Below are 24,892 nucleotides of genomic sequence, written 5' to 3'. Positions count from 1 at the left end.
ATGATCTCACTTGTGTCTGGAATATAAAAAAGCCAAACTCACAAAAGCAGACAGTGGATGGTGGTGACCAAGGATGGGGGGGGGGGGGGGGGAGTCAAGCGCAGGGTACAAACTTCAAGCGAGAAGGTGAGTAAGTCCCAGAGATCTGTGGCGCAGCGTTGTGAGTACCATGGAAAATACGGTGTTGCAGACTTGGAAGTTGCTAAGAGAGAAGATCTTAAATGTTCTCAACCGCACACACACAAAAGGTAATGCCGTGAGGTGGGGATAGTGTTAAGGGAGCTCACCACGGTGGTCCTTCTGCTACACACACTGTACACATCACACTTAATGTTGTAAGTCCATACCACGGTGGTCCTTCTGCTACACACATTGTACACATCACACTTAATGCTGTAAGTCCATACAACCTCAAGAAAGCTAGGCAAATAAATAAAATAAAAATACACCTACAATTTTTCTTAAAAATGATGGCCACACGACAGGATGTCCTGACGAGAGGTTTTTTCCCAAAGGTGATGGCAAAGTCATCCTTTCCTTTAGGGAATAAACATGTTAAAATCACAACAAGGAGGCAGAAGGGACCTGGCTGGCTAAGCTTCTTATGTATGATGTGGCCTTGCCTGTCTGAGTTCACACCCCCACACCTAGCACAGATCTGAACGTGACTTCTAAAAAGCTGACTCTGTACAAGAGAAAGGAGACTCTCTCTTCTCTTTCACACCTGCCTCCATTAAAGGAATATTTATGATGCGTGTGCATTACCTTTGTAATTAAAATTACTTTTGAGATAAACGCTGATGGGGAATAAAAGTCCATATAAATGGCACAACTATTGTTTGTATTTTCATGCAAAAGGAAAGAACTGCACTTTATTTATTTATTTAATAATTTTTAAAATTATGTTATGTTAGTCAGCATACAGTGCATCATTAGTTTTGGGTTTTTTTTGTTTTATTTATTTATTTATTTATTTTTAAAGATTTTATTTATTTGACAGAGAGAGATCACAAGGAAGCAGAGAGGCAGGCAGAGAGAGCAGAGAGCCTGATGCGGAGCTCGATCCCAGGACCCCAAGATCATGACCCACTGAGCCACCCAGGCGCCCCCACCTTTAGTTTTTGATGTAGTGTCCCATGATGCATTGTTTGCGTATAACACCCAGGGCTCCATGCAATCCATGCCCTCCTGAATACCCACCACCAGGCTCACGCAGGCCCCTACCCCCTCCCTTCTAAAACCCTCAGTATGACTCCCGGAGTCCAGAGTTCCTCATGGTTCATCTCCTCCTCTGGTTCCCCCCGTGACGCTTCCCTTCCTTCTCCTAAGGTCCTCCCTGCTATTCCTCATGTTCCATGTGTAAGTGAAACCACAGGATAATGGTCTTTCTCCGTTTGACGTATTTCACTTAGCACGATCTCTCTCCTCCAGTCCCATCCATGCTGACGCAAAAGCTGGGTATTCGTCCTTTCTGATGGCTGAGTAATACTCCATTGTATATATGGACCACATCTTCTTTATCCATTCGTCTGTTGAAGGGCATCTCGGCTCCTTCCGCAGTGTAGCTATTGTGGACACTGTTGCTATGAACACTGGGGTGCATACGGCCCTTCTTTTCACTACATCTGTATGTTTGGGGTAAATACCCAGTAGTGCAATTGCTGGGTCATAGGGTAGCTCTATTTTTAACTTTTTGAAGAACCTCCACGCTGTCTTCCAAAGTGGCTGCACCAACTTGCATTCCCATCAACAGTGTAAGAGGGACCCCCTTTCTCCACATCCTTTTCAACATTTATTATTTCTTGTCTTATTAATTTTTGCCATTCTGACTGGGGTGAGGTGGTAACTCCGTGTGGTTTTGATCTGAATCTCCCTGATGGCTAATGATGATGAATATTGTTTCATGTGTCTGTTAGCCATTTGTGTGTCTTCTTTAAAGAATTGTCTGTTCATGTTTTCTGCCTATTTTTGACATGATTATTTGTTTTATGGATGTTGAGTTTGAGAAGTTCTTTACAGATCTTGGATACCAGCCCTTTATCTGTAGTGTCATTTACAAATACCTTCCCCCATTCCCTGGATTGTCTCTTTGTTTTGTTGACTGTTTCCTTTGTTATGCAGAAGTTTTTTATCTTGATGAAGTCTCAAAAGTTAATTTCGCTTTTGTTTCCCTTGTCTTTGGAGATGTGTTTTGAAAGTTGCTGTGGCCCATGTGGAAAAGGTTACTGCCTACTTTCTCCTCTAGGATTTTGATGGATTCCTGCCTCACATTGAAGTGGACTAAATCTAACCAAAGAAGTAAAGAATCTATACCCTAGAAACTACAAAACACTTATGAAGGAGATTGAAGAAGACACAGAAAGATGATAAAACATTCCATGCTCATGGATCAGAAGAATAAACATTGTTAAAATGTCTATGCTACCCACAGGAATCTATACTTTCAATGCCATCCTGATCAAAATACCAATGGCATTTTTCCAAAGTGCTGGAGCAAACAATCCTAAAATTTGTATGGAACCAGAAAAGACTCCAAATATCCAAGGAAATGTTGAAAAAGAAAAAGCTGGCGGCATCACATTGCCTGATTTCAAGCTATATTACAAAGCTGTGATCACCAAGACACATAGGGCGCCTGTGTGGCTCAGTGGGTTAAAGCCTCTGCCTTCGGCTCAGGTCATAATGCCAGGGTCCTGGGATCAAGTACCGCTTGTGGGGGGTGGTCTCTGCTCAGCAGGGAGCCGGCTTCCTCCTCTCTCTCTGCCTGTCTCTCTGCCTACAAGTGATCTCTGTCTGTCAAACAAATAAATAAAACCTTAAAAAACAAAAAAACAAAAACAGACACATAGATCAATGCAATAGTAGAGAGCCCAGATAAGAATTACACTTCTAAGCAAGCCCACGTGTGAGATCCAGTACATGTTTATGCCATTTTCTCTACCCAACATGGCAGGAAGAATGGGGTATAGTTTGTTTGTCGATTTGCTTTCGATCATTTAATAAGAATGGGTGTATGTTCCCTAAAATACACAGGAATGAGAGATTTATATTAGAAGAGCGATCCTGTAAACTCATCCATTACAGGGGGGAAACAATTTTCTTCCCCAATGAAAAGCTATTTCACCAATTACTTGTTTTCAGAGTGATATGTACTAGACATGAATAATTTCTTTTCGGAGGCTATTCAGATGCCTTTAATAAAAAAATAAAAATAAAAAAAAAACCAAAAACCCAACCCAAAAAACTTTTCACAACTTTGTGCATTCCCTTTAAGAAAAGTAATTTGTACATGCAACGTCAATTTTTCACATATACTTGGCATACCTAAAAATTTCTCTTAAAATGATGTCAAAAGCACAATAGAGACTCTCTCTGGCTGGTAAAGAGAAGCACTCATGTGTGGTAATTATTCAGTACCTTCTGCCAAATGTCACCTGGGCTTCTTTCCCTCCTGCAGGTGCTAAACCCAGGGTATTAATTTAAATCACTCAGGAGGTAAGGCAGAGCCTGACACCGGAGCCTGCTAACGCAGCAGCCAGCTATGAAATTAACAGGGGTACTTACTGGACACCTGCCACCTTTCTTTAAACAATCACATTTCAAGAATGGTTCCAAAGGGACGTGTTGATGCAGTTTGAACCTTCTAACGTGGTTAAAAGTTAGATCTTCCCATCTTCACAGTTAGACCTTCCCATAAAAAAAAAAAAGAATCAGCGCCCCCCCCCCCCCCTGCCAACCTGATGTGTTTCACTGAAGTTTCAGGGCTTCCAAGTGGAAAGAAACAAACAAAAGACCAGAAAAACCTCAAACAAAGTAAGCAGTAGGTCTCCTGGCCACCAAATAACCTCACCACTCTTTGTCTCCAGGGGCAAGGAGTGGCAATTCATCAGGCAATTGCACCTTATTAAAAAGCTTATATTTCAACGCTAGATTTCTCAAGAAAAAAAAACAGAGATATGATCTGATTTGCTTCTGTTGGGTGAAGAGGGGGAGAAACAACATCTAGAAGACTTTAAATGATCTATGATCATGATACTGCTGTCCACAAGCGACAAACAATGCTGACTCTGGAATGCTGAATGAGCAAACAGGAAGTTCCAGAAACTAAGAAAATAGCACATATCCAAATGGTTTTAGGGTGCTCTGGCGACATGAGAACACCTTCCTTCTCTTCCCTAGCTCCGCAGAAGTTCATGAAGAACTGGACTCACCTAGTGGACTATGACATTCAGCCTTCCTAGATACTATCAGGGTTTGGAAGTAAGAAGACCAGAGTGTGAGTCCTCAATCCACCATTTACTTGTCTAATGCCTCTGGACTAGTCATCCAGGTCTCCAAGTTTCCTTTTTTTTTTTTTTTTTTTTTTTTTTTTAATATTACCTACTTTCTATGAGCAGCAAATGGCTTCAAGGAGACAGTGCATGCGAAATACTCAGTATAGTGACCTTCATGTAATAACGGCTGTGTAAATATCAGGGATTATTTTCAATGGCTGGTATGCTTGCCGGGACAGAGTTTTTCAACTGGATAATTGGACCAGATTCCCATCTGTTGTGGGGGATTGTTCCGGGCAGCGTATGCTAGCAGCATCTCTGGCCCCTCCATCCACTGGATGCCAATGGCATCCTTGTTCGACTGTAACAATACAAAAGGACTCCAGACATAGACAGATGTCCCCTGGGACAAACACATCCCAGGCTGAGAACCGCTGTTCTGTATTTCAGTGCCATTACGAGTGATATTGCTAATTACAGTCCAATAGCAGTTTTGCCCTCTTTGCTTTGGGGAGGTATTAAATGCTGTATTGGACACATTTTGTTAGATTGTCTTCCATTTTAAACCTTACATCCATCCTTCTTCTGATGGCATTGGTACCCTCTTCCTGCTTTGGGAGAACCACCCCACTGCATTTGTACCCTGCTTGCTTTGTATAAAGTCCTCAGTGTAGTCCTTGACACCTCGGGAAAGTGAGGGTCCATATACGGTAGGAATTTCCTTTCTATCGGCTCAGGGCGTGAGAAGATCCCAAAGTTCTTGGAAGCCTCCAAGTGGAGCCAAAGCAAAGCCATCCTAGAAGAAACAGGACTGAGAGATGAAACCTACGGTCATTTAGCCTCTGATCAAGCCAAGCCTGATGTCATCCCTACCACCTGGACCTTCAGGAATGTGAGCCAATGATCTTCTCTCCTGTTGTGTTGTGTTGGTTGACATAACTGTCTACTCTATGCCAGGCGTTCTGCTGGGTATTTGTGTAGCCCTTTTACAGGTGGCCAATGGAGCTCAGAGAGTGAAGTCATTCTCTCAAGGTCCACACCCAGTACGGGGTAGAGCTGCAAACTCTTCATTTCTTCCAGTTCCTGTCTAGTTTACTACACGTGTCCTGGTGTCAGTCTTGGTGGAGCAAAGTGGGGCCACTGAACAGGAGTAACATGGAGTCTCAACTCTAACAGAGGCTGACAGCTCGTCCAAAAAAGACCGGTTCAAACTTCTGGGGGAGATTCCTTGTGTTCTGGTGGGCAAAACTACAAAATCTTTGCAGATGCATGTTGGACCCATGAAAACTATTTGTGTAGAGAGACTTAAATTCTCTTCATTTATTGATAGGAGACAAGGAGAAAATCGTATTAGTTAATATGAAACGGCTTTGTTTTGAACACATCCAAAAATAGCCAAGGAAAAAATTATCTTCACTAATAAAGCAAGGTGATATGAAACCTTCATGCTTGGGAGAACACAAATGATCTTATTATCCTGAGCATCTTGATGGTAACTATAAAAATTCATCTTTATTTGAGTTTCAGGCAAAATATAAAATAGTCATATTACCTTGTGTTTAACACTGTCTGTACCCTGCAAACTCAAGTCCTACTCTCAAAGTAATCATAATAAAACATCGGAGACCCTACTGGGGAGAAGCCCAGCACCCTTCCTGATCACGTGCGCGCACCGCAGCTCTTACCCACAACAACCTCTCGAGGAAGTTATGACTTGGATAAACTTAAAAAGGAAGTTAAAACCTTTGTTCAAGGTCAATTTCTTTTTTTAATTTTTTAAATTTTCTTTAAAAAATATTTTATTTATTTATTTGACAGAGATCACAAGTAGGCAGAGAGAGGAGGAAGCAGGCTCCCTGCTGAGCAGAGAGCCCAATGTGGGGCTCGATCCCAGGACCCCAGGATCGTGACCCGAGCCAAAGGCAAAGGCTTTAACCCACTAAGGCACTCAGGCGCCCCCAAGGTCAATTCCTAATAAAGAACAGATGTCAGAAACTAGGGTCTCTCTGACTCCTGTCAGTGCTTCTTCCGCCCCACCGAGCTGTCAGAGAAATGAACAGGATCCTAAGAGCACATTCACGACACTTTCCCTTCTGAGAACTCGCCTTCTGGTTAGCACCAGCCCCACAAAGTATGACCACTGAATAAGAAAAGGTTTCAAAAGTACGAGTGTTCTAAGTCTGTACAATATTTGAGAAACAACACTGTGGTGTGTGGGTGGTAGGTATTCTAGTCATCGAACAGCTGGAGAGCTTGCACAAAGTACCCTAAAGGTCAGACCATAAAGAGAACAAAGTCATAGAACAAAATGCTTTCATTTTCTGAGTCAGCACTTTATAGCTTTTGGTCAAAGGTCTTGGAATATTTTTGAAATTTATGTCTCCAACATATCCATAATTTCCATCCATTTCTTTTACCTGAGCTACCGCAGTATCTCCCCATATGTACCTCTGCCACTTCTGTCCCATGGTCCACAAAATATAAATATGGTGTAACACACACACACACACACACACACACACACACCTGCTTAGAAAATCTCTGTGGTTTCTTACCACACTTAGGAGAAAGATCAGTCTTTAAAATAATCTAGACCCTTAACAGGCTACTAGATTAATAAGAATAAACTAAGCTTTTGCAAGAGATGAGTGGGGAGATGGAGAGGAGAAGGGAGTTGGGGGAAATTGGAACCATTAGAGACTATAGACTGTGAAAAACAATCAGAGTTTTGAAGGAGCGGGGGGTGGGAGGTTGGGGGAACCAGGTGGTGGGTATTAGAGAGGGCACGGATTGCATGGAGCACTGGGTGTGGTGCAAAAACAATGAATACTGTTACGCTGAAAAGAAATAAAAAATTAAAAATATTAAAAAAAAATTTTTAAAAACCTGAAAGATAATGTCAGAAAAAGTTTAATATTAATCATGAGACACTATAAAAGTTTACTAAGGTTTTAGTTTCCAGAAATTGTGATAGAAAGACATACTCTTCCTATTACTATTCCTATAAATCCAAGTAATAATTGGAAAATTTTAATGTTTGAATAAGGGCTACCCCAAATAGGCCCCACACATCCTGATCAAGGCAGAATTCCACTCTGCATCAATATGAAACACAAGTGGGAGATGCTATGAAGCATATAATCAACAGAAAAGTCTACTTCTATCATAAACCATTTTTCATACATAGATTTCACTGGTAGCGATTAATACATAAATAATTTCTGAGACCGAAACAGGGAAATATACCCACTTTCCCAAACAAATTCTGATCTTTCTACAGAAATGTTCCCACAAGGATAATAAACAAGTAATTCTGACAGAACATTGCTCTGAAAATTACAATTTTATTTTCTAATGTAAGGACCTTTGCCATCTCTGGGAGATTCACAGACTCATTTATAGCATTTCAATTTCCAGGTACTTAAAAATAAAACAATGGGAAAGAGCTGTTTGGGGAAAAAAGAGCTTAAAAACTTTCAAGGAGAGCTGTAGGAGAATCAAAGGCATCATTATTTCTGAAAAGCAAAGCTTAGATAATTGGGCTTTGCTTATCACAGAATGAGCAGACTAAGTTGAGTAGAGCATGATTGTCCTATTGTCACACAAAGGGTTTGAGGTGTGTGGAACTTCTGTTTTTACCCTCCTTAGATCAAGTATTGTATTCTTGTTGGGAAGAACCATTCGCTTTTACCAACACACACAAGATTTTTCAAAATCACAAGCTGACTGCTTTCAGCTTGAATATGAATGTCAGGCCATGTTACAGAAGCACCTATATTTCTTAAAATTTAGTCATTTAAAATTCTAAAATATAAAATTAATCTGTGATGTTTATTAAAAAAAAAAAAAAAAAAGCCCAAATTCTGAGGGAGGAACTGTGCGTGAGGAGAAGAGTGAGATCCTGCTTAAATGAATCTCCTTCTAGCTAATGATCAACCCAAAGATTATCAGCACCCTCTTCTCTTTCCAAAATTGACTTCTGAAAGAAAAAAGGGAAAGTCCTAGAAGGGCTTACTGGGTCTTGATCACAATAAGCCAGTTCTAGAATCAACCTCTTAGTGTTAGGGTTCTTCATAACACCGCGGAAGGAAGTCAGTCAATGGCGCCTTCAGAAATGAACGGCCCCTCCCACCGATCATCTACCACAGTGAGCCAAGGAGAAAACATAAACAGAATAACAATATGGATGTTTTCCAAAACCCAAGTAGCTGGCGTGGGTCCAGTATGACCCGGTAAATGGTACCTTTTCAGCCTCTTTACCTAATGCAACTTCAGTTGGTGATATGGAATCAAACCATGCCATGAAAATTCATGAAGCATTCATGAAGCATTAGAACCCTCAGGGGAAATAAAGCCATCCTGCATAGAGGACTCCTTTAGAACATGCGGAGCCCTATAGGATCATAGTTCAACACGGCTGCAGAAACACACAGCAGGGTGGACGTGACACGTAGCCCCAGGGAGAGGGAAAAAGGCAGAAGAACAGTCATGAAACTCACCTCCCTGCCTCAAAAGTGAACCAAGCAGCATCTCGCCCGTACCGCCGCAGGGCACTTAGCGGCCAAGAGATGAGTTTGACTCTGGGATTCTGGACGTCCCAAAGACAGATGTGCTCATATGTAATCTGCAAGGCACATTCGCCATGTACATCTAAGTTAGGGGATGGCATCAAATACACATTGAATCTCTCTGGGAGAAAAACAGAAGGTTAGTTCTAAAATCCCGGGAATAAAACATCAAAGACATTGTAGGAACAAAGAGGCATTTCAAAATCATTCTAGCTTATACTCTAGGTTTAGGTTGAACATTCAGGAAGATAAGCTTTCTCATAAATTCACAGTCCCCGAAAATGGATTTTTAAATGGAGACCATGTTAAGTAACATAATAATGACATGGTCTGGCTGTCCACATATACTAAACACTATTTACATGAGCGAAGACCATTTTTAGAATTTTTGCATTTGCATAATAAAAAATATGTATGCCAATAAAAGACTAGAGCAATGAAACCATTAAAAACAATTTTTTTCCTGCCAAGTACATATTAATTACACCCACATTTTTGTGTTCACAAAAGATGCAGGTGCAAAATAATTGTCACATGATTTAATGATATTGAAGTTATATTGATCAACTCATAATTTTCATAACTAAATGAATAAAACTACACCCCAAGTTATTTAAATAGAACTCCATGCTGATACCATGCATTTAACTGACCACCGGTTTGGGGAAAATCCAATGGATGTACTTAAAATAGTTTTAACAAGAACTCTCCTTAGCCAATTACAAATATCCATTTGCTCATGTGGACTACTGTTAAAATTTAACCAAGACCATTCTCAGTAAACGACTGGGCTTATTACTACAACCAAATTTTCATCCCCACAGGTTCAGTCATGGTATTTCTGTTATATTTCTAGAAAATTCATTAATTAAGGAAATTATGAGTCAAAACCTGTAAGCGAAACATGAGCAAAAATATTACTACAGCCAACACATTTTCACCTATCCATCATTACGGTAGATTGCCTATTATCTGATAAAATAGTGTGGCACTGATCTTATTAGTGGTATTCTAAATTAATTGTTTTATAATAAGGAAGTCATTAGAATTCTTGTCGATTTTACTCAGTTTAGTAAATGGGAGTATCATGACTACATGATTTCATGGATCTCTTTTTCCAATTTTCTAAAGTTATTTCCGACTCCCGATAACTAATTGTTTGCTGCTTTCTGGCAACTATTATTTTAAAAGTATATTCTAACGGAGTAAAATCCCGCCCAGGGAAATTCCAGAACAAGTCAGAAAGACTGTCATCTTTAAGTAAAAAGTAAGAGAGACCATGATCAACTCACTCACTCAGAAGTTCTTCTGAAACTCTACCTCACTCAAGAATAACAACAGTGACAGTCGTAAGAGTGCCTGTGATGGTTACAATTACTTGAAGTCACAAAAATTAATATCGTAAAGTGCCTTCAAGGACTTAGTTGAGTTTTGTAATGATCCCCCCCTAGTTATGGGCCAGGGATATTCCTATTCCTGTTTGACGGAAGAGGAAACTGAGGCACAGTTGGTACAGTAAAGGGAATGCCTAGGCACAGCCTGTTCTTGGATTCCATTTGCCACACTATTGGGATACAGCTTCATATATATAAATCTGTAAAAAATGGGTGCCAATCTGAGCCCTGTAGATTTTTTTAAAAAATCAAAACCTATCAAATTTTCCCACGTCTGGCTTCATAGGCATCTGTCCGTGAGGCAACACAGGTGCGTCCTCTCAGCCAGGAGCCCCCTGATTCAGGGAGGTACATGACGAAGGGCCCAGGGCTTGGTTGTATGACCTTGGGAAATGGCTCGGCTTCCCTACAGCTCAGCTTCTTCCCAGTCTACAAACAGACTTTTCTGAATTAGCCAAGCACTTGTAAGTCTCAGTCAATAACATTTCCATGGAGAGGGATTACGGCACATACGGGGCATCCAAAATAGTCCCAGCGGTCAACGTGTCATGAAGACAGAGCTCCAAGTGACAGCAAGGGCGTTTTTTTACTGAGAGCTGGAGTGTGTGCCCACGGGAAGGGTCAGTACAATTCCACCTCTGCCACGTTCATCATCAACCCCGGGGGCTCATGGCCTTTTCTGGTGTGTTCCATCCTCACAGATCAAGTCACTAGGCTACCACAGAGCAGGACTCCAGGACCCAATCTACCCTACTGTAAGGTTTGGTTATTTGCAAACAAATACTCTCTCGCTTCCAGGTTAATACTGTAAACCAATACTGAGTTTTGGCGAAATGTTCATGGGTATTTTGATCATTATTACCTAAAATGACTTTGTCCCAGGTTGAGTGCTGAGCTCAAGGATTTGGGCTCATGTGTTTCAATTAAAAAAAAAAAGAAACGGAAACAAAAACACGGACTTAGGTGGATTTAAACCTGAGAAAATAGTCATGAAGTTTGGATTCTATTAAAAACATCTGGGGCGCCTGGGTGGCTCAGTGGGTTAAAGCCTCTGCCTTTGGCTCGGGTCATGATCCCAGGGTCCTGGGATAGAGCCCCGCATCGGGCTCTATGCTCAGCAGGGAACCTACTTCTCTCTCTCTCTCTGCCTGCCTCTCTGCCTACTTGTGATCTCTATCAAATAAATAAATAAAAATCTTAAAAAAAAAATCAGAAAGCTTTCAGTGAGATATTTTCAGTGAAAAACTTAAGACCAAAACCAAAAACAAAACCCCTCATGATGTGGTAAAAATCAGTATTTTAGGACTAGAGGTGCAGGAGTGCTTCAGACACGAGCTGATGGGATCAGACAGGAGCGTCAGTCTCCTCATCTGCAAAATGAGGGGAGGAACAGCGGCTGCTTCACGGAGCTGCCGGGAAAATCCGATGACCTGATTCATCGGCCACAGACACTGGCACGTGGCAGGTTCCCCCAGGCTCCTAGCCGGTGGCATTCATACAGTTACGTCCATATTTGTGCATTGAACACACATTAAGAAAAGAAAGACACTGAAATAGTAATACAGGATCTGGGTCAGCTAAAGGCTTCCTTTTACTCCTTCATACACTGCCTACATCTTCAAAAATGTCACTCAACGAAGACGTCTTGTGGTGAGACAAAAACAGCGTTCAAGAGAGCGAAGGAGAGAATTTTCTTTACATACCACTCTGTTCTCTCTCAACCCCAGTAGCCAGCAAGTCAGGCTCTCCGAGGCTGATGTCATTGATCCGCGTGCCCACACACTCCATCTGGAGGACTTTGCACCATTCATCGGCCTCCAGATCTGTGGAAACGTCCACAAGATTAACAAGCGTGCCCAGTGCCTGCTTAAAAGCGAAGAGCAAAAGCCCTCCCTGCCTCGGACGAACCTGATTCACAAGCGAAGGTCTTGGAGGTATCATCATTGAAATAAATCCCTATGGCGTGTTTCTTGGTGCTCTTGGGCAACCGAGCTACGTTCTTCACGTTGTTGAGCTCTGTAACCTGAAAAATGAACAAGTGCAGATCTGATCACACTCCCTGAAGGAACACGCCCAGTCACCACCACCACCACACTACGGGGAGGCATAGTGAGCGGAAGGCACAGTTCGCATGAACACCACTTGACTGCAAAGTGCATTTCTGAGAGCTGTGAATTATGTTTGTTTTATCCTTCATACACAGCAAGGAAGGTTAGCGAATGACCTTCCTTTTTAAGTCTTCTAAAGCATATTAAATGGCATGGGCTCAAAACTTCATAGAGATAGAAAGCTCATTTTAGTGTTTTTATGTCCCCGAAGATTCTCCCTAATGAATAGTTCTCGGAACTATACCCCCATCTCCGTGGAAAGCCTTTCAAATACTCCAACCCTTTGGGGCACTCCCCGTGAAGGTAACTTATACCTGTCCACCCCAGGGGAGGAAGGGAATGGTGGCCCAATTCATAACTGAGTCTTGTCACTCTTCGATAATCAGGAATGGAATGTCAGTAGTCCCCAAAATGCCCCTCTACTTGGGGTTCAAGTCCTATATTCCAAGACAGATGGTGGTTTTGTTCCATGCTTACTCTGAGCTCCTCAGCAGTTCACAAGGCCTCTGTTAGAGTCTGCATGCTACCCTGCAAAGTATCACCTTTTTCTTATCAATAGGGAAAGCCTTCCCCATCACACATGCTCTCCTTCCTTCCTCTCTCCCACAGGCTCTTGGTCCCTGTTACAAACTTTCATGATGTTAACACTTTTATAAACCAACCCCCTCCCACCAAGGGTATTGGCTTATTGTGTTTCCAAAATCGCTGTCCCTCCTTCAGTTACATCCAGATTCCCGGCTGTGTTCAAGGGCTGTGATGACCGGCTGCCTGAGAGAAGGCGTGGGTGGCCTCAGGGTACTTACAAGATAAATAATGCACGTTAACAAGTTTGACCTCCCCTTATTTGTGTTATAGAAAAGAAGATATCACCCATCGGTCTTTGGCTTCAGTATTATCTCTCATCTTATTCTACATATAAGGGATGCTTGTCTCAAGAAGTTGGGGCGGGGAAAAGCCAATATTCTCCACACATGAAATAACTTGATTATTTCATTCCCCTACTTCCTAACCTCCACTGGCTCTCTTTATAGTATAAATGCAAATCTCTTGGCATAAAATATCTTAACAGTTGCTACTGACCAAATGTTTGTGGCTCCCAAAACTCACATGTTGAAATCCTACCCCTCAAGGAGACAGTATTAAGAGATGGGACATTTGGACCATGAATGGTCTACAGGGTGGAACCCTACTGAACAGGATTAGTGTCCTTATAAAAGAGACCCCAGAGAGATCCCTCTTGCCTTCACCATGTGAAGACACAGCAAAACGATAACTTCCATGAACCAGAAAGCAAGTTCTCACCAGACATCAAATCTGCCAGTGCCTTGAACTTGGACTTCCCAGACTCTAGAACTGTGAGAATTACATTGCTGTGGTTTAATGGTATATGGTGTTTTTTATGGCAGCCCAAATGGACTAAGACATCAGTGTTCCCCCAAAGCTAGCTACAGCACTACCTACTTCAGTAGGTAGCTTTAGCAGCTCAACACCACTGACTTTATTCTCCAGCTACTCCAAATCCCTCAGAGTTTACCAGATACAACTATTGATTTTTTGAAGATTTTATTTATGTATTTATTTATTTTAGAGACAGGGAGACTGTGAGCAGGGGAAGGGGCAGAGGGAGAGAAAGAATTTTGAGCAACTCTGTGCTAAGCGTGGAGCCTGACATGGGGCTCCATCTCACGATCCTGAGATCATGACCTGAACTGAAATCAAGAGCCAGAAACTTAACTGACTGAGCCACCCAGGTGTCCTGCAACTGTTTATTTGTTGTCTATGTATTTTTGTGCCAATACCCCAAAACAAGCACTAATAGCCTCAACTACTTACTGGTGTCTTCACTTCCATGTGACCTCATAATTCACTATAAACACAGCATCCAGATGATCTTTTCAAACATAAGTCCGATACCAATATTTCTGTGCATAAAACAAAGCTTGGTGACTTCTCATTGCCCTGGGACAAGAAGCCAAGCCCTAGGGTAACCATCAAGGCCCTCTGTGGTCTTCCCGGCAGCTACCTTACCAGCCTCCTCCCTTAAACCTTCTGGATGAGTCATAAGTTCCAGCCACACTGGCTTTTGTTCAGGCCTCAGCAGGCACCACGATTCTCCTGGCACAGAGTCTTCCTTACGCTCTCCTTCACTTGTGCCCACCTTAGCGGTCTTAGCTCAAATCTCATTTACCCACAGAGCCCTACTGGATGCCTCCTATCCCTCCATCTAATCAGAGTCTCCAAGCTCTATCTTCCAATGACTTCTTTGCCCTCAAGGTCCTCTGACAGCCACATGGGCTATGGTTTTGTGCCTGTCTTGCCTCTAGAATGAAAATTCCCTAAGTTTTTGCTCACCACTGTGTCCCTGAATCTAACACGGAGCTTGCCACATAGCGAGAACTCAATGAATATATGTGGATTGATGAACCAAAGACCAAACACACCCACAAACTTACTTGCATAGAGCCTCTCCAAGGTGAATGCCTCTTTCTCCAGGGAGATTTCACTTTTCTTTCAAGGCCCACTTCCTTGGGGAAACTTGCCCTGACCTCAGTGGGAATTACTCATTGCCTTCTCTCCGCTCCCATGTATGCTGTACGAAGCTTTGTTCTATTATCTGTTATCGTAATTAATCCATCGATCTCTCCAACACCCACCTAGACGTGAGTCACCTATCAATGGCTTACTGACGGGCTGAATCAATGATAATCATCTGAGAGTCAACATTAATCGAGCCTGCACCATTTATCACACTGTGCTTAGACCAGTCTTACATGATGTGTCTCATTCGAACTTCATAAACACTGTGCAAGATAGATAATATTGTCAGTTATTTTCAGCTGAAGAAGCTATAGATGAGAAAGGTCAAGGTCATGAGCTCAAGATCACAGCCAAAAAAATGGCAGAACCAAGCTCTGAATGATGCAACCTCACCCTAATAGCTGTGTTCTTCACCATATGAAATACTAAAGACTGACCCTAAATACTTTCAGCCCAGAGAATCTTTAGCCAGGGAGGTCATCTCATATTTGAGGACTTCTTTCTTTTCGCTGGTGTGGGGTGGAGGGGAGGGTGCGGGTGAAGCAGTGCGTGAGTGCCCCAGCCTTTATTCTGAACCCTCTACTGAGACATTATATAAAAGCAGTCCACCCTAACCTGAGGCACAGCGATGATTTTGAAATATGTCATTTCATTACACATCCATTAAAGGTAAAGAGGAAGGAATGTCACCCAAAAGGGTCAGAAAATGTAGGAAGAATTGCATGAGTCAGAACACAATTACCCATTTGGGAAATTGGTTTAGATTATAAGCAACCCAACACCCCCGGCTCGGGGGAGGTGAGTGTTCACAGAGCAGGCAGGATTATGTCTGTTGTGTCAAAGGACTAGGAGGGTCTAAGGCAACAGTTCAGAATCACATCTCAATGAGCGCGTGCTTCACACACCCCCCACCACCACCCACATACCCTCTTTACTTTCAAAAGAATTGCAGTCTGCACTAGTCCATTAACAGAGCCTTCCTCAAAATACACGCTAGAGTGAAAATTATAAGAACATGTACAGGTATATTTACAAGTCACTTTAAAAGCTATATAAGACGTCAAAGCAGAATGTATTTTTTTTAATATTCCTTTTTTTAAAAAAAGACTTTATTTATGTGTCAGAGAGAGAGAGAGCGCGCGCACAAGCAGGGGGAGCAGCAGGCAGTGGGAGCAGCAGGCAGGGGGAGAAGCAGGCTCCCGGCTGAGCAAGGAGCCTGGTGCGGGACTCAATCCCAGGACCCTGAGATCATAACCGGAGACGAAGGCAGATGCTTAACCAACTGAGCCACCCAGGCCCCCCTTAAATGTTCTTTTTACAAAGACATAATTTGCCCCTAAAGAATCACTTTTGAAGCAAACATAGATTTTGATAAGGTCTCAGGGTTTTGTATAACATGAATGCTATTTTTATTTTTTTATTTTAAAAAATTTTATTTATTTCTTTGACAGAGAGAGATCACAAGTAGGCAGAGAGGCAGGCAGAGAGAGGGGGAAGCAGGCTCCCTGTTGAGCAGAGAGCCCGATGTGGGGCTTGATCCCAGGACTCTGGGATCATGACCTGAGCCAAAAGCAGAGGCTTATAACCCACTGAGCCACTCAGGCGCCCCCGAATGTTATTTTTAAATGGGGGCTAATGAGCATATCTGATTATCAAAAGTGACTGCGTTGGACCCTCAATGTGACCTCAAAGAAGACGGGCATTCAGGACCAAGGAGAGGCAATACCTTCAGGTCACCTTCAGTTTGAATTTCTCGTCTTTTCCTTATGTCTCAGATCAGAAGTTATTTCTTACCAAGTTCAAAACATTTTAGGAAAAGTCCCTCCTGAGACTCTGTAGTCAGAAGTTTTATTTTTCTTTTTATTTTCTTTTCTCTTGTAAGAGAAAAGACACACCCTAAACTCTATATGAATTATGTCATTTTTGTGTAGAGTTTCACAAATAAGAGGCAAAAATTTCTTCAAGGTATAACAGCATCAAGGAGGGAGTGCTTTAGACACAGCTGGAGGAGAACCACATTGCCTCTTCAAGAATCTTCTTGGAACCCATTCATTCATCAAATTTTGAAAACTCATTGTATATTAATATTTATTTATTTATTGTTTATTCTTATTTAAAGGGAGGAAATAAGCAAAGAACCATTTCACCAGGCAGGGATAGGGAAGTGCTATAAGGACAAGCAAAGATTTGAAAAAGGATTTCGCGTGGGCTCCGATAGGAGAAGTCTCCTATTTTACGAAAGGGGATAAGGATGTCCTTTCAGAGAAGGGAGCATTTGAGCAGAGACCCAAAGGATCTGAAAAACTGAGTGACTGGGCTAGCCACTCCAGGCAGAAGTAACAGAAAGTGCAAAGATTCTGAGGAAGAATACTTCGTTTGGCAAGGACGAAGTATCTTATATGTTAGAACATTTGTCCTCCTACCCTTGACATGTGCACTCAAGGATAAGCTTTCTCTGCAGTACCCCTCCCCCCCGCATCCCCCCGCCCACCTTCCCCATAAGGCTGTGCAGCTCATGCAAAGTCAGTGGACCTAAGGAGATCAATATTCCAAAGCTTTTCCATTCCTCCCCCTTTTAATCTGGCCAACATTTGCTTTCCTAAGCTCATTGAGGCATCTTTATGATGATGATCTCAAATTCTTTTTCAGGCAATTCATATACTTCCATTTCTTTAGGGTCATTTTCTAAAGATTGTTACTTTGCACTATGTTTCCTGTTTCTTCGTGTCCTTTGTAAGTTTAGATTGGGATCCACATGTTTGAAAAAAAACAGTCTCTCAGACTTTTTGGACTGGTTTTGTACACGGAAAGATCCAGTCTTGAGCTGGAGAATAGCTGAATTGAAAAGTCACTAGCAGGGTTCAGAACAGATCTGATCGAACGGAAGAAAGAACCAGAAAACTTGAAGACAAGTCCTTTGAAATTATCCAGTCAGAGGAAAACAATGCATGAATAAGAGAATTGCATGTTTGGGATGAGAATGTTATCTTAGTACTCGGCTACCTGGAATTAGGCCCTGTACATCTGAACAAAGCAAGGGCTTAATCCATTACTGGGATTTATGTATTCCTTTGAAGCCACACTCACTGTTAAAGCATCACAAGCTAAATCCTTACAGCACACTTTACTTCAACTGAAGCCAAACTGTAATTTAAAATATAAAATGTTAAAACATCATATTCAAAACAGAAATAGTTTCAAAAAAACCACCATGGTAGACATAGTTTATTCCAATTTCCTGCTTGTTTTTTTTTTAAGGACTATTTATTTGTTCATGAGAGACAGGGAGAGAGAGAGGCAGAGGAAGAAGCAGGCCTCTCACGGAGCAGGGATCCTGACTCAGAACTTGATCCCAGGACCCTGGGAGCATGACCTGAGCTGAAGGCAGATGCTTAACCATCTGAGCCTTCCAGGCACACGTTTATTTTCATTTCTATTAAAAAATAATGTTTATACATGCATGCTTGCATACATACATATCCTTGTATGTATATTAGTGAGGAGGATGAAGGATCTGGGTTGATTTCTATTGTTTGTCTCTTTGTACTATTGTTTTTTTAATTATATGCATCCAGATTGGAAAGGAAGAAGTAAAATTATCTCTATTTGCAGATGACATAAGCTTACATGTAGAAAATCCTAAAGATTTGTCTCTCTCTCTTGCTCTCTCTCTCTCACGTACACACACACCTGTTAGAAATAACAAATGAATTCAGTGGAGTAGCAGGATATAAAATGAACACACAAGAATTAATCGTGTTTCTAGATACTGAACAATCTCAAAAGGAAATTAAGAAAATGATCCCATTTACAATAATGTTAAAAAGAATAAACTACTTATGAATAAATGTAACTAAGGAAGAAAAAAATTATGCACTGAAAAATATGAAACAATGCTGAAAAAAGTTAAATAAGGTATAAATAAGTGAGAAGACATCCCAAGTTCATGCAGTGAAAGACTTAATATGGTTATATTTGGGGCGCCTGCCTGAGTGGCTCAGTCAGTTAAGCGTCTGACTCTTGATTTCAGCTCAGGTCATGCGATCAAGCCCAGGGTCAGGTTCCCCGCTTGGCAAGGAGTCTGCTTGAGACTTTTCTCTCTCCCTCTCCTTCTGCTCCTCCAAGCCCTGTGGTCATACACACATTGTCTCTCTAAAATAAATTTTAAAATCTTAAAAAAATAAGTAAATAAGATAAAATTTCCATACTACTTAATGTTACCTACAGATTCAATGCAATCTCTTTCAAAATCCTGCTGCATTATTTGCAGGTATAAAAAGGACCCTGAATACGTGGTCAAATGATCTTGAGAAAGAATGAAGGCTTCACACTTCCTGAACTTCAAAACATATTACAAAGCTAGAGTAACCAAAACAGGATGGAACCAGCACAAAGACAGACATACAGACTGACGGAAAAAAATAAGGAGCTCAGCTGCTGCATCTATGCCAGGAACCCACAACGGGGAAAGGAGATTTTCTTCAACAAACGGAGTTGGGAAACTGGGTATCCACAGGTGAATGCATGCGGTTGGGTCATCATCTTATATAAAAATCAACTCAAAATTGATTAAATACTTAAATGGCTGTCTTCAGAGTATAAACTCCTAAAGAAGACATAGAAGAAAAAAAATGTAACACTGGCCTTGGCAATGATTTACCAGATATGGCACAAAAGCACAGGCAATAACATTGAAAATTTAACAAATGGGACAAAACAACAACAACAACAAAAACTTCTGTGCAGCAAAGGAAACAATCAACAGAATGAATAGCAACCTAAGGAATGGGTGGAAATATGTGCAAACCACATATCCGATAAGGGCTTAATACCCTTACAACTCAATCGCTAAAAAGCAACCCAATTTAAAAAAAATGAGCATGTTGTTGCAAATGGCAAGATTTCATTTCTTTTGATGGCTGCATAGTATTCCATTGTGTATATATACCACATCTTCTTGATCCATTCATCTGTTGATGGACATCTAGGTTCTTTCCATAGTTTGGCTATTGTGGACATTGCTGCTATAAACATTCGGGTGCATGTGTCCCTTTGGATCACTACATTTGTATCTTTAGGGTAAATACCCAATAGTGCAATTGCTGGGTCATAGGGCAGTTCTATTTTCAACATTTTGAGGAACCTCCATGCTGTTTTCCAGAGTGGCTGCACCAGCTTGCATTCCCACCAACAGTGTAGGAGGGTTCCCCTTTCTCCGCATCCTCGCCAGCATCTGTCATTTCCTGACTTGTTGATTTTAGCCATTCTGACTGGTGTGAGGTGATATCTCATTGTGGTTTTGATTTGTATTTCCCTGATGCCGAGTGATATGGAGCACTTTTTCATGTGTCTGTTCGCCATCTGGATGTCTTCTTTGCAGAAATGTCTGTTCATGTCTTCTGCCCATTTCTTGATTGGATTATTTGTTCTTTGGGTGTTGAGTTTGCTAAGTTCTTTATAGATTCTGGACACTAGTCCTTTATCTGATATGTCGTTTGCAAATATCTTCTCCCATTCTGTCAGTTGTCTTTTGATTTTGTTAACTGTTTCCTTTGCTGTGCAAAAGCTTTTGATCTTGATGAAATCCCAATAGTTCATTTTTGCCCTTGCTTCCCTTGCCTTTTGCGTTGTTCCTAGGAAGATGTTGCTGCGGCAGAGGTCGAAGAGGTTGCTGCCCGTGTTCTCCTCAAGGATTTTGATGGATTCCTTACGTACATTGAGGTCCTTCATCCATTTTGAGTCTATTTTTGTGTGTGGTGTAAGGAAATGGTCCAATTTCATTTTTCTGCATGTGGCTGTCCAATTTTCCCAGCACCATTTATTGAAAAGGCTGTCTTTTTTCCATTGGACATTCTTTCCTGCTTTGTCGAAGATTAGTTGACCATAGATTTGAGGGTCTATTTCTGGGCTCTCTATTCTGTTCCATTGATCTATGTGTCTGTTTTTGTGCCAGTACCATGCTGTCTTGATGATGACAGCTTTGTAATAGAGCTTGAAGTCCGGAATTGTGATGCCACCAACGTTGGCTTTCTTTTTCAATATCCCTTTGGCTATTCGAGGTCTTTTCTGGTTCCATATAAATTTTAGCATTATTTGTTCCATTTCTTTGAAAAAGATGGATGGTACTTTGATAGGAATTGCATTAAATGTGTAGATTGCTTTAGGTAGCATAGACATTTTCACATTATTTATTCTTCCAATCCAGGAGCATGGAACATTTTTCCATTTCTTTGTGTCTTCCTCAATTTCTTTCATGAGTACTTTATAGTTTTCTGAGTATAGATTCTGTGTCTCTTTGGTTAGGTTTATTCCTAGGTATCTAATGGTTTTGGATGCAATTGTAAATGGGATTGACTCCTTAATATCTCTTTCTTCTGTCTTGCTGTTGGTGTAGAGAAATGCAACTGATTTCTGTGCATTGATTTTATATCCTGACACTTTACTGAATTCCTGTATAAGTTCTAGCAGTTTTGGAGTGCAGTCTTTTGGGTTTTCCACATATAGTATCATATCATCTGCGAAGAGTGATAATTTGACTTCTTCTTTGCCGATTTGGATGCCTTTAATTTCCTTTTGTTGTCTGATTGCTGAGGCTAGGACCTCTAGTGCGATGTTGAATAGCAGTGGTGATAATGGACATCCCTGCCGTGTTCCTGACCTTAGCGGAAAAGCTTTCAGTTTTTCTCCATTGAGAATGATATTTGCGGTGGGTTTTTCATAGATGGCTTTGATGATATTGAGGTATGTGCCCTCTATCCCTACACTTTGAAGAGTTTTGATCAGGAAGGGATGTTGTACTTTGTCAAATGCTTTTTCAGCATCTATTGAGAGTATCATATGGTTCTTGTTCTTACTTTTATTGAACTAGAGCGTATCATGCTTAGCGAAATAAGTCAAGCAGAGAAAGACAACTATCATATGATCTCCCTGATATGAGGAAGTGGTGATGCAACATGGAGGCTTAAGTGGGTAGAAGAAGAATAAATGAAACAAGATGGGATTGGGAGGGAGACAAACCATAAGTGACTCTTAATCTCACAAAACAAACTGAGGGTTGCCGGGGGGAGGGGGTTTGGGAGAAGGGGGTGGGATTATGGACATTGGGGAGGGTATGTGCTTTGGTGAGTGCTGTGAAGTGTGTAAACCTGGTGATTCACAGACCTGTACCCCTGGGGATAAAAATATATGTTTATAAAAAATAAAAAATTAAAAAAAAAAAAATGAGCAAAAGACCTGAACAGACATTTTCCCGAAGACCTAGAAATTACCAACAGGTATATAAAAAGTTGCTAAACATCACTAATCCTCAGGGCAATGCAAATCAAAACCACAATGAGATATCACCTCTCCCATGTGAGGATGGCCATAATTTTAAAGAAAAACAAAACGAAACAAAAACCAAAAAAACAGAAGGGAAATTGGAAGCTTTGTGAATTGTTGGTGGGAATGTAAATTGGTGTATCCACTATGGAAAACAGGATTGAGGTTCCTCGAAAAATTAAAAATAGAACTACCACATGATCAAGCAATCTCACTTCTGAGTATACCATATATATAAATATATATAAAAACAGGATCTCAAAAAGATATGTGCATGCCCATGTCCATAGCAGCATTTCTCACAACAGCCAAGACATGGAGACAACCTAAATGGCCATGGATAAATAAATTAAGAAATATGGTATATGCATACTATAGAATATTACTCAGCCTTAAAAAAGAAGGATATTTTATCATTTGTGACAACATGGATGAACCTGGAGGACATCATGCTACATGAAATAAGCTGGTCAGAGAGGCACAAATACTACATGATTCCACTCATACAAGGTATTCACAGTAGGGAAAATCAGAAGCAGGAATTTGAATGGTGCTTGCCAGGGGATGGAGAGAGGGGAAAACCAGAAGTAGCTGTTCAATAGGCATAGGGTTTCAATCATAAAAGGTGAAAAAGTTCTAGAGATCTGCTGTACAACAGTGGGCACATAGTTAACAATACCGTATTGTATACTTAGAAAGTTATTCAGAGGGTAGATTTTACGCTTTGTGTTTTTTACCACATTAAAAAAAAATTTCTGTAGCAAATAGTAGTTAGAACTTAGGAACATTATATTCTTTCCATTGCATTTCTTTTTAAATGCTAATTCCTGTTGATGGCCAGAGATCCTGGTCTTCTGCTGAGGGTAGTAAGAAAATCTGCTCCTGTGGTGAATTTATTCCAATAGAGAAGTGAGCTCACGGAAAGCAAAAGATTAAGTAAACATGAATAGAGGTGTTACGGTGACAACAAGAATTAATGAATAAATGACAAATGACTGAAAATTAGGAAAAATACCGTAAACCTACCACTATTGATCTAATCCTAGATGAAACTGAGTTTCATTTCATCTCATTTTCTATTGAGTCAACAGTGCAGGGGACTCAATGGACCTAAAGGTCCTAGAGGCACCCAGAAAGGCTCCCACGGGCTTGGAAGAAGCATGACAACAGACTGTGACAGAAACTTGGTAAAGGCTTGGTTCCCACTTGAAATCCCAAAGGTCACCCTTCTGAAAAGCATCATTTGTTTTCCTTTTTCCTTTTTTGCTCATATCATGGTTGCATTTCCTGCGTGAGAAAGACAATAAAGTATTTCGAGCCTCCTGACCAATATCTGAAATATCTCTGAGAAACAGGATTTAAAGGACAAAAGAACTATTCCAAAGAGAGGTGTAAAGGCAGGTCCAGACACTTTTTCTTCTCTAAGAGAAGAGTCTGGAAAGCAGAAAAGAAGTTGAATTTTGTGGTTAAAAATGGTATATAAATAGACTTGAAATATTTTTTACCTATTCTTTTATATACTCTCCATGCTAAAACAATAGCCGATCCCAAGTTAGGCAATTAAAATAACCTCTGTTTATTTGGGGGGCTGTTACCAGTCTGCTTACCTTTTCAAATTAAACTGTGATCTCTCAGTTTCAGCCTCACTTTTCATTTACTAGAATATATTTAAGCTTACTGGCTCAAGAGATTTTTCTCTTGAAACGAAGCTAAAAAACAGGTAGCTATCAAAAAAGTCTGGAAATATCTACATAGCTTACTGAAAATGTCAATATTAGGATGTTTGAAATGCTTGATTTTTCTCTAGAAACTGTATGTTTACTTTCAAGAGCCCCGCTTAGCGTCAGGCTTAATCTGATTTTGCACATCCTGGGGCCATTTCTTTCTGAGAGAAATTATCATGGAGCAATTAAAAATTCACAGAAGACAGTGGCTCCTTAAAAATTCTGCTGGTAAAAGATAACACTAAATAGGGAGTTCTCTGATGCGTAAAGTGTGCTTCTAAGTATGGAGGTTGGGAGAGATCAGACAATGATAAGACTTGGCAAAATAATTCTGTCTGTGGGATCTGGAGGAATTTAAAATAAAACCAAAGGTAAAATCTGCCCCTTGTAGTAATCTCCATTTTCTACCATTTATGGAGTTATTTGTTCATAAGCACCCATTCTTCCCCAGTCCTTCTGACTCTTTGCTAATGAGTTTGGACTTGGCCACGCAACTGGCTTTGGCTAACAGAACATGACCTGATAGGCCATGTCCAAGAAGATGTTCTAAATGCATGCATAATTAGATGAGTTCTACCCTCCTTAAGCTTCAACCTTCCACTATGAGCATAATGTTCCCCACCTTCCTGGATCTCTGAATGTACAGAGAGATGGATCTCACCTGTCTGTACACTCAGACAGATGGATGGATCTCAACTGAGTGAAATTAATCCAGCTGTGCTCAGTCCACCCACAGCCAACCCAGACCCCTCCTGTAACGAGGGCAGGAGATAAAGACGCACAGCTATAGGCTACTAAAATTTTGGAATGGTTGCCACAGCAGAAGTTATTTAACAGACCCTCTGTTCGATTTTCTTTTGGCCAGGAATTTTCATAGAGATTTCCTCTCAAATCTCGCTGTACAATAATGTTGGTTTTTGAAGAAAGAAGACCAGATTGCCTAGTCCAATACATAATGATCAATTG

The 24,892-nt window shown here is 40.9% G+C and overlaps 1 protein-coding gene across 4 annotated transcripts in view; it reads right to left on the bottom strand.

The window, feature by feature from the left end:
• DOK5 (docking protein 5) overlaps positions 1–24,892 on the bottom strand; it is a 258,366-nt gene that overhangs the window by 40,648 nt on the left and 192,826 nt on the right. For all 4 annotated transcript variants that reach the window (XM_059408014.1, XM_059408013.1, XM_059408011.1 and 1 more), the window contains 3 exons: positions 12,145–12,259; positions 11,940–12,059; positions 8,774–8,963 (listed from right to left, as the gene is read on the bottom strand). In XM_059408014.1, the coding sequence (XP_059263997.1) occupies positions 8,774–8,963; positions 11,940–12,024 (275 nt within the window). In that variant the 5' untranslated portion in view covers positions 12,025–12,059; positions 12,145–12,259. The remainder of the gene's footprint in view (positions 1–8,773; positions 8,964–11,939; positions 12,060–12,144; positions 12,260–24,892) is intronic.

This window comes from Mustela nigripes, chromosome 7, assembly GCF_022355385.1.
Source record: "Mustela nigripes isolate SB6536 chromosome 7, MUSNIG.SB6536, whole genome shotgun sequence".
NCBI classification, from domain to species: Eukaryota; Metazoa; Chordata; class Mammalia; order Carnivora; family Mustelidae; genus Mustela; species Mustela nigripes.
Note: the sequence above shows the minus strand (reverse complement) of the source record. Positions and strands in the feature narration are given on the sequence as shown.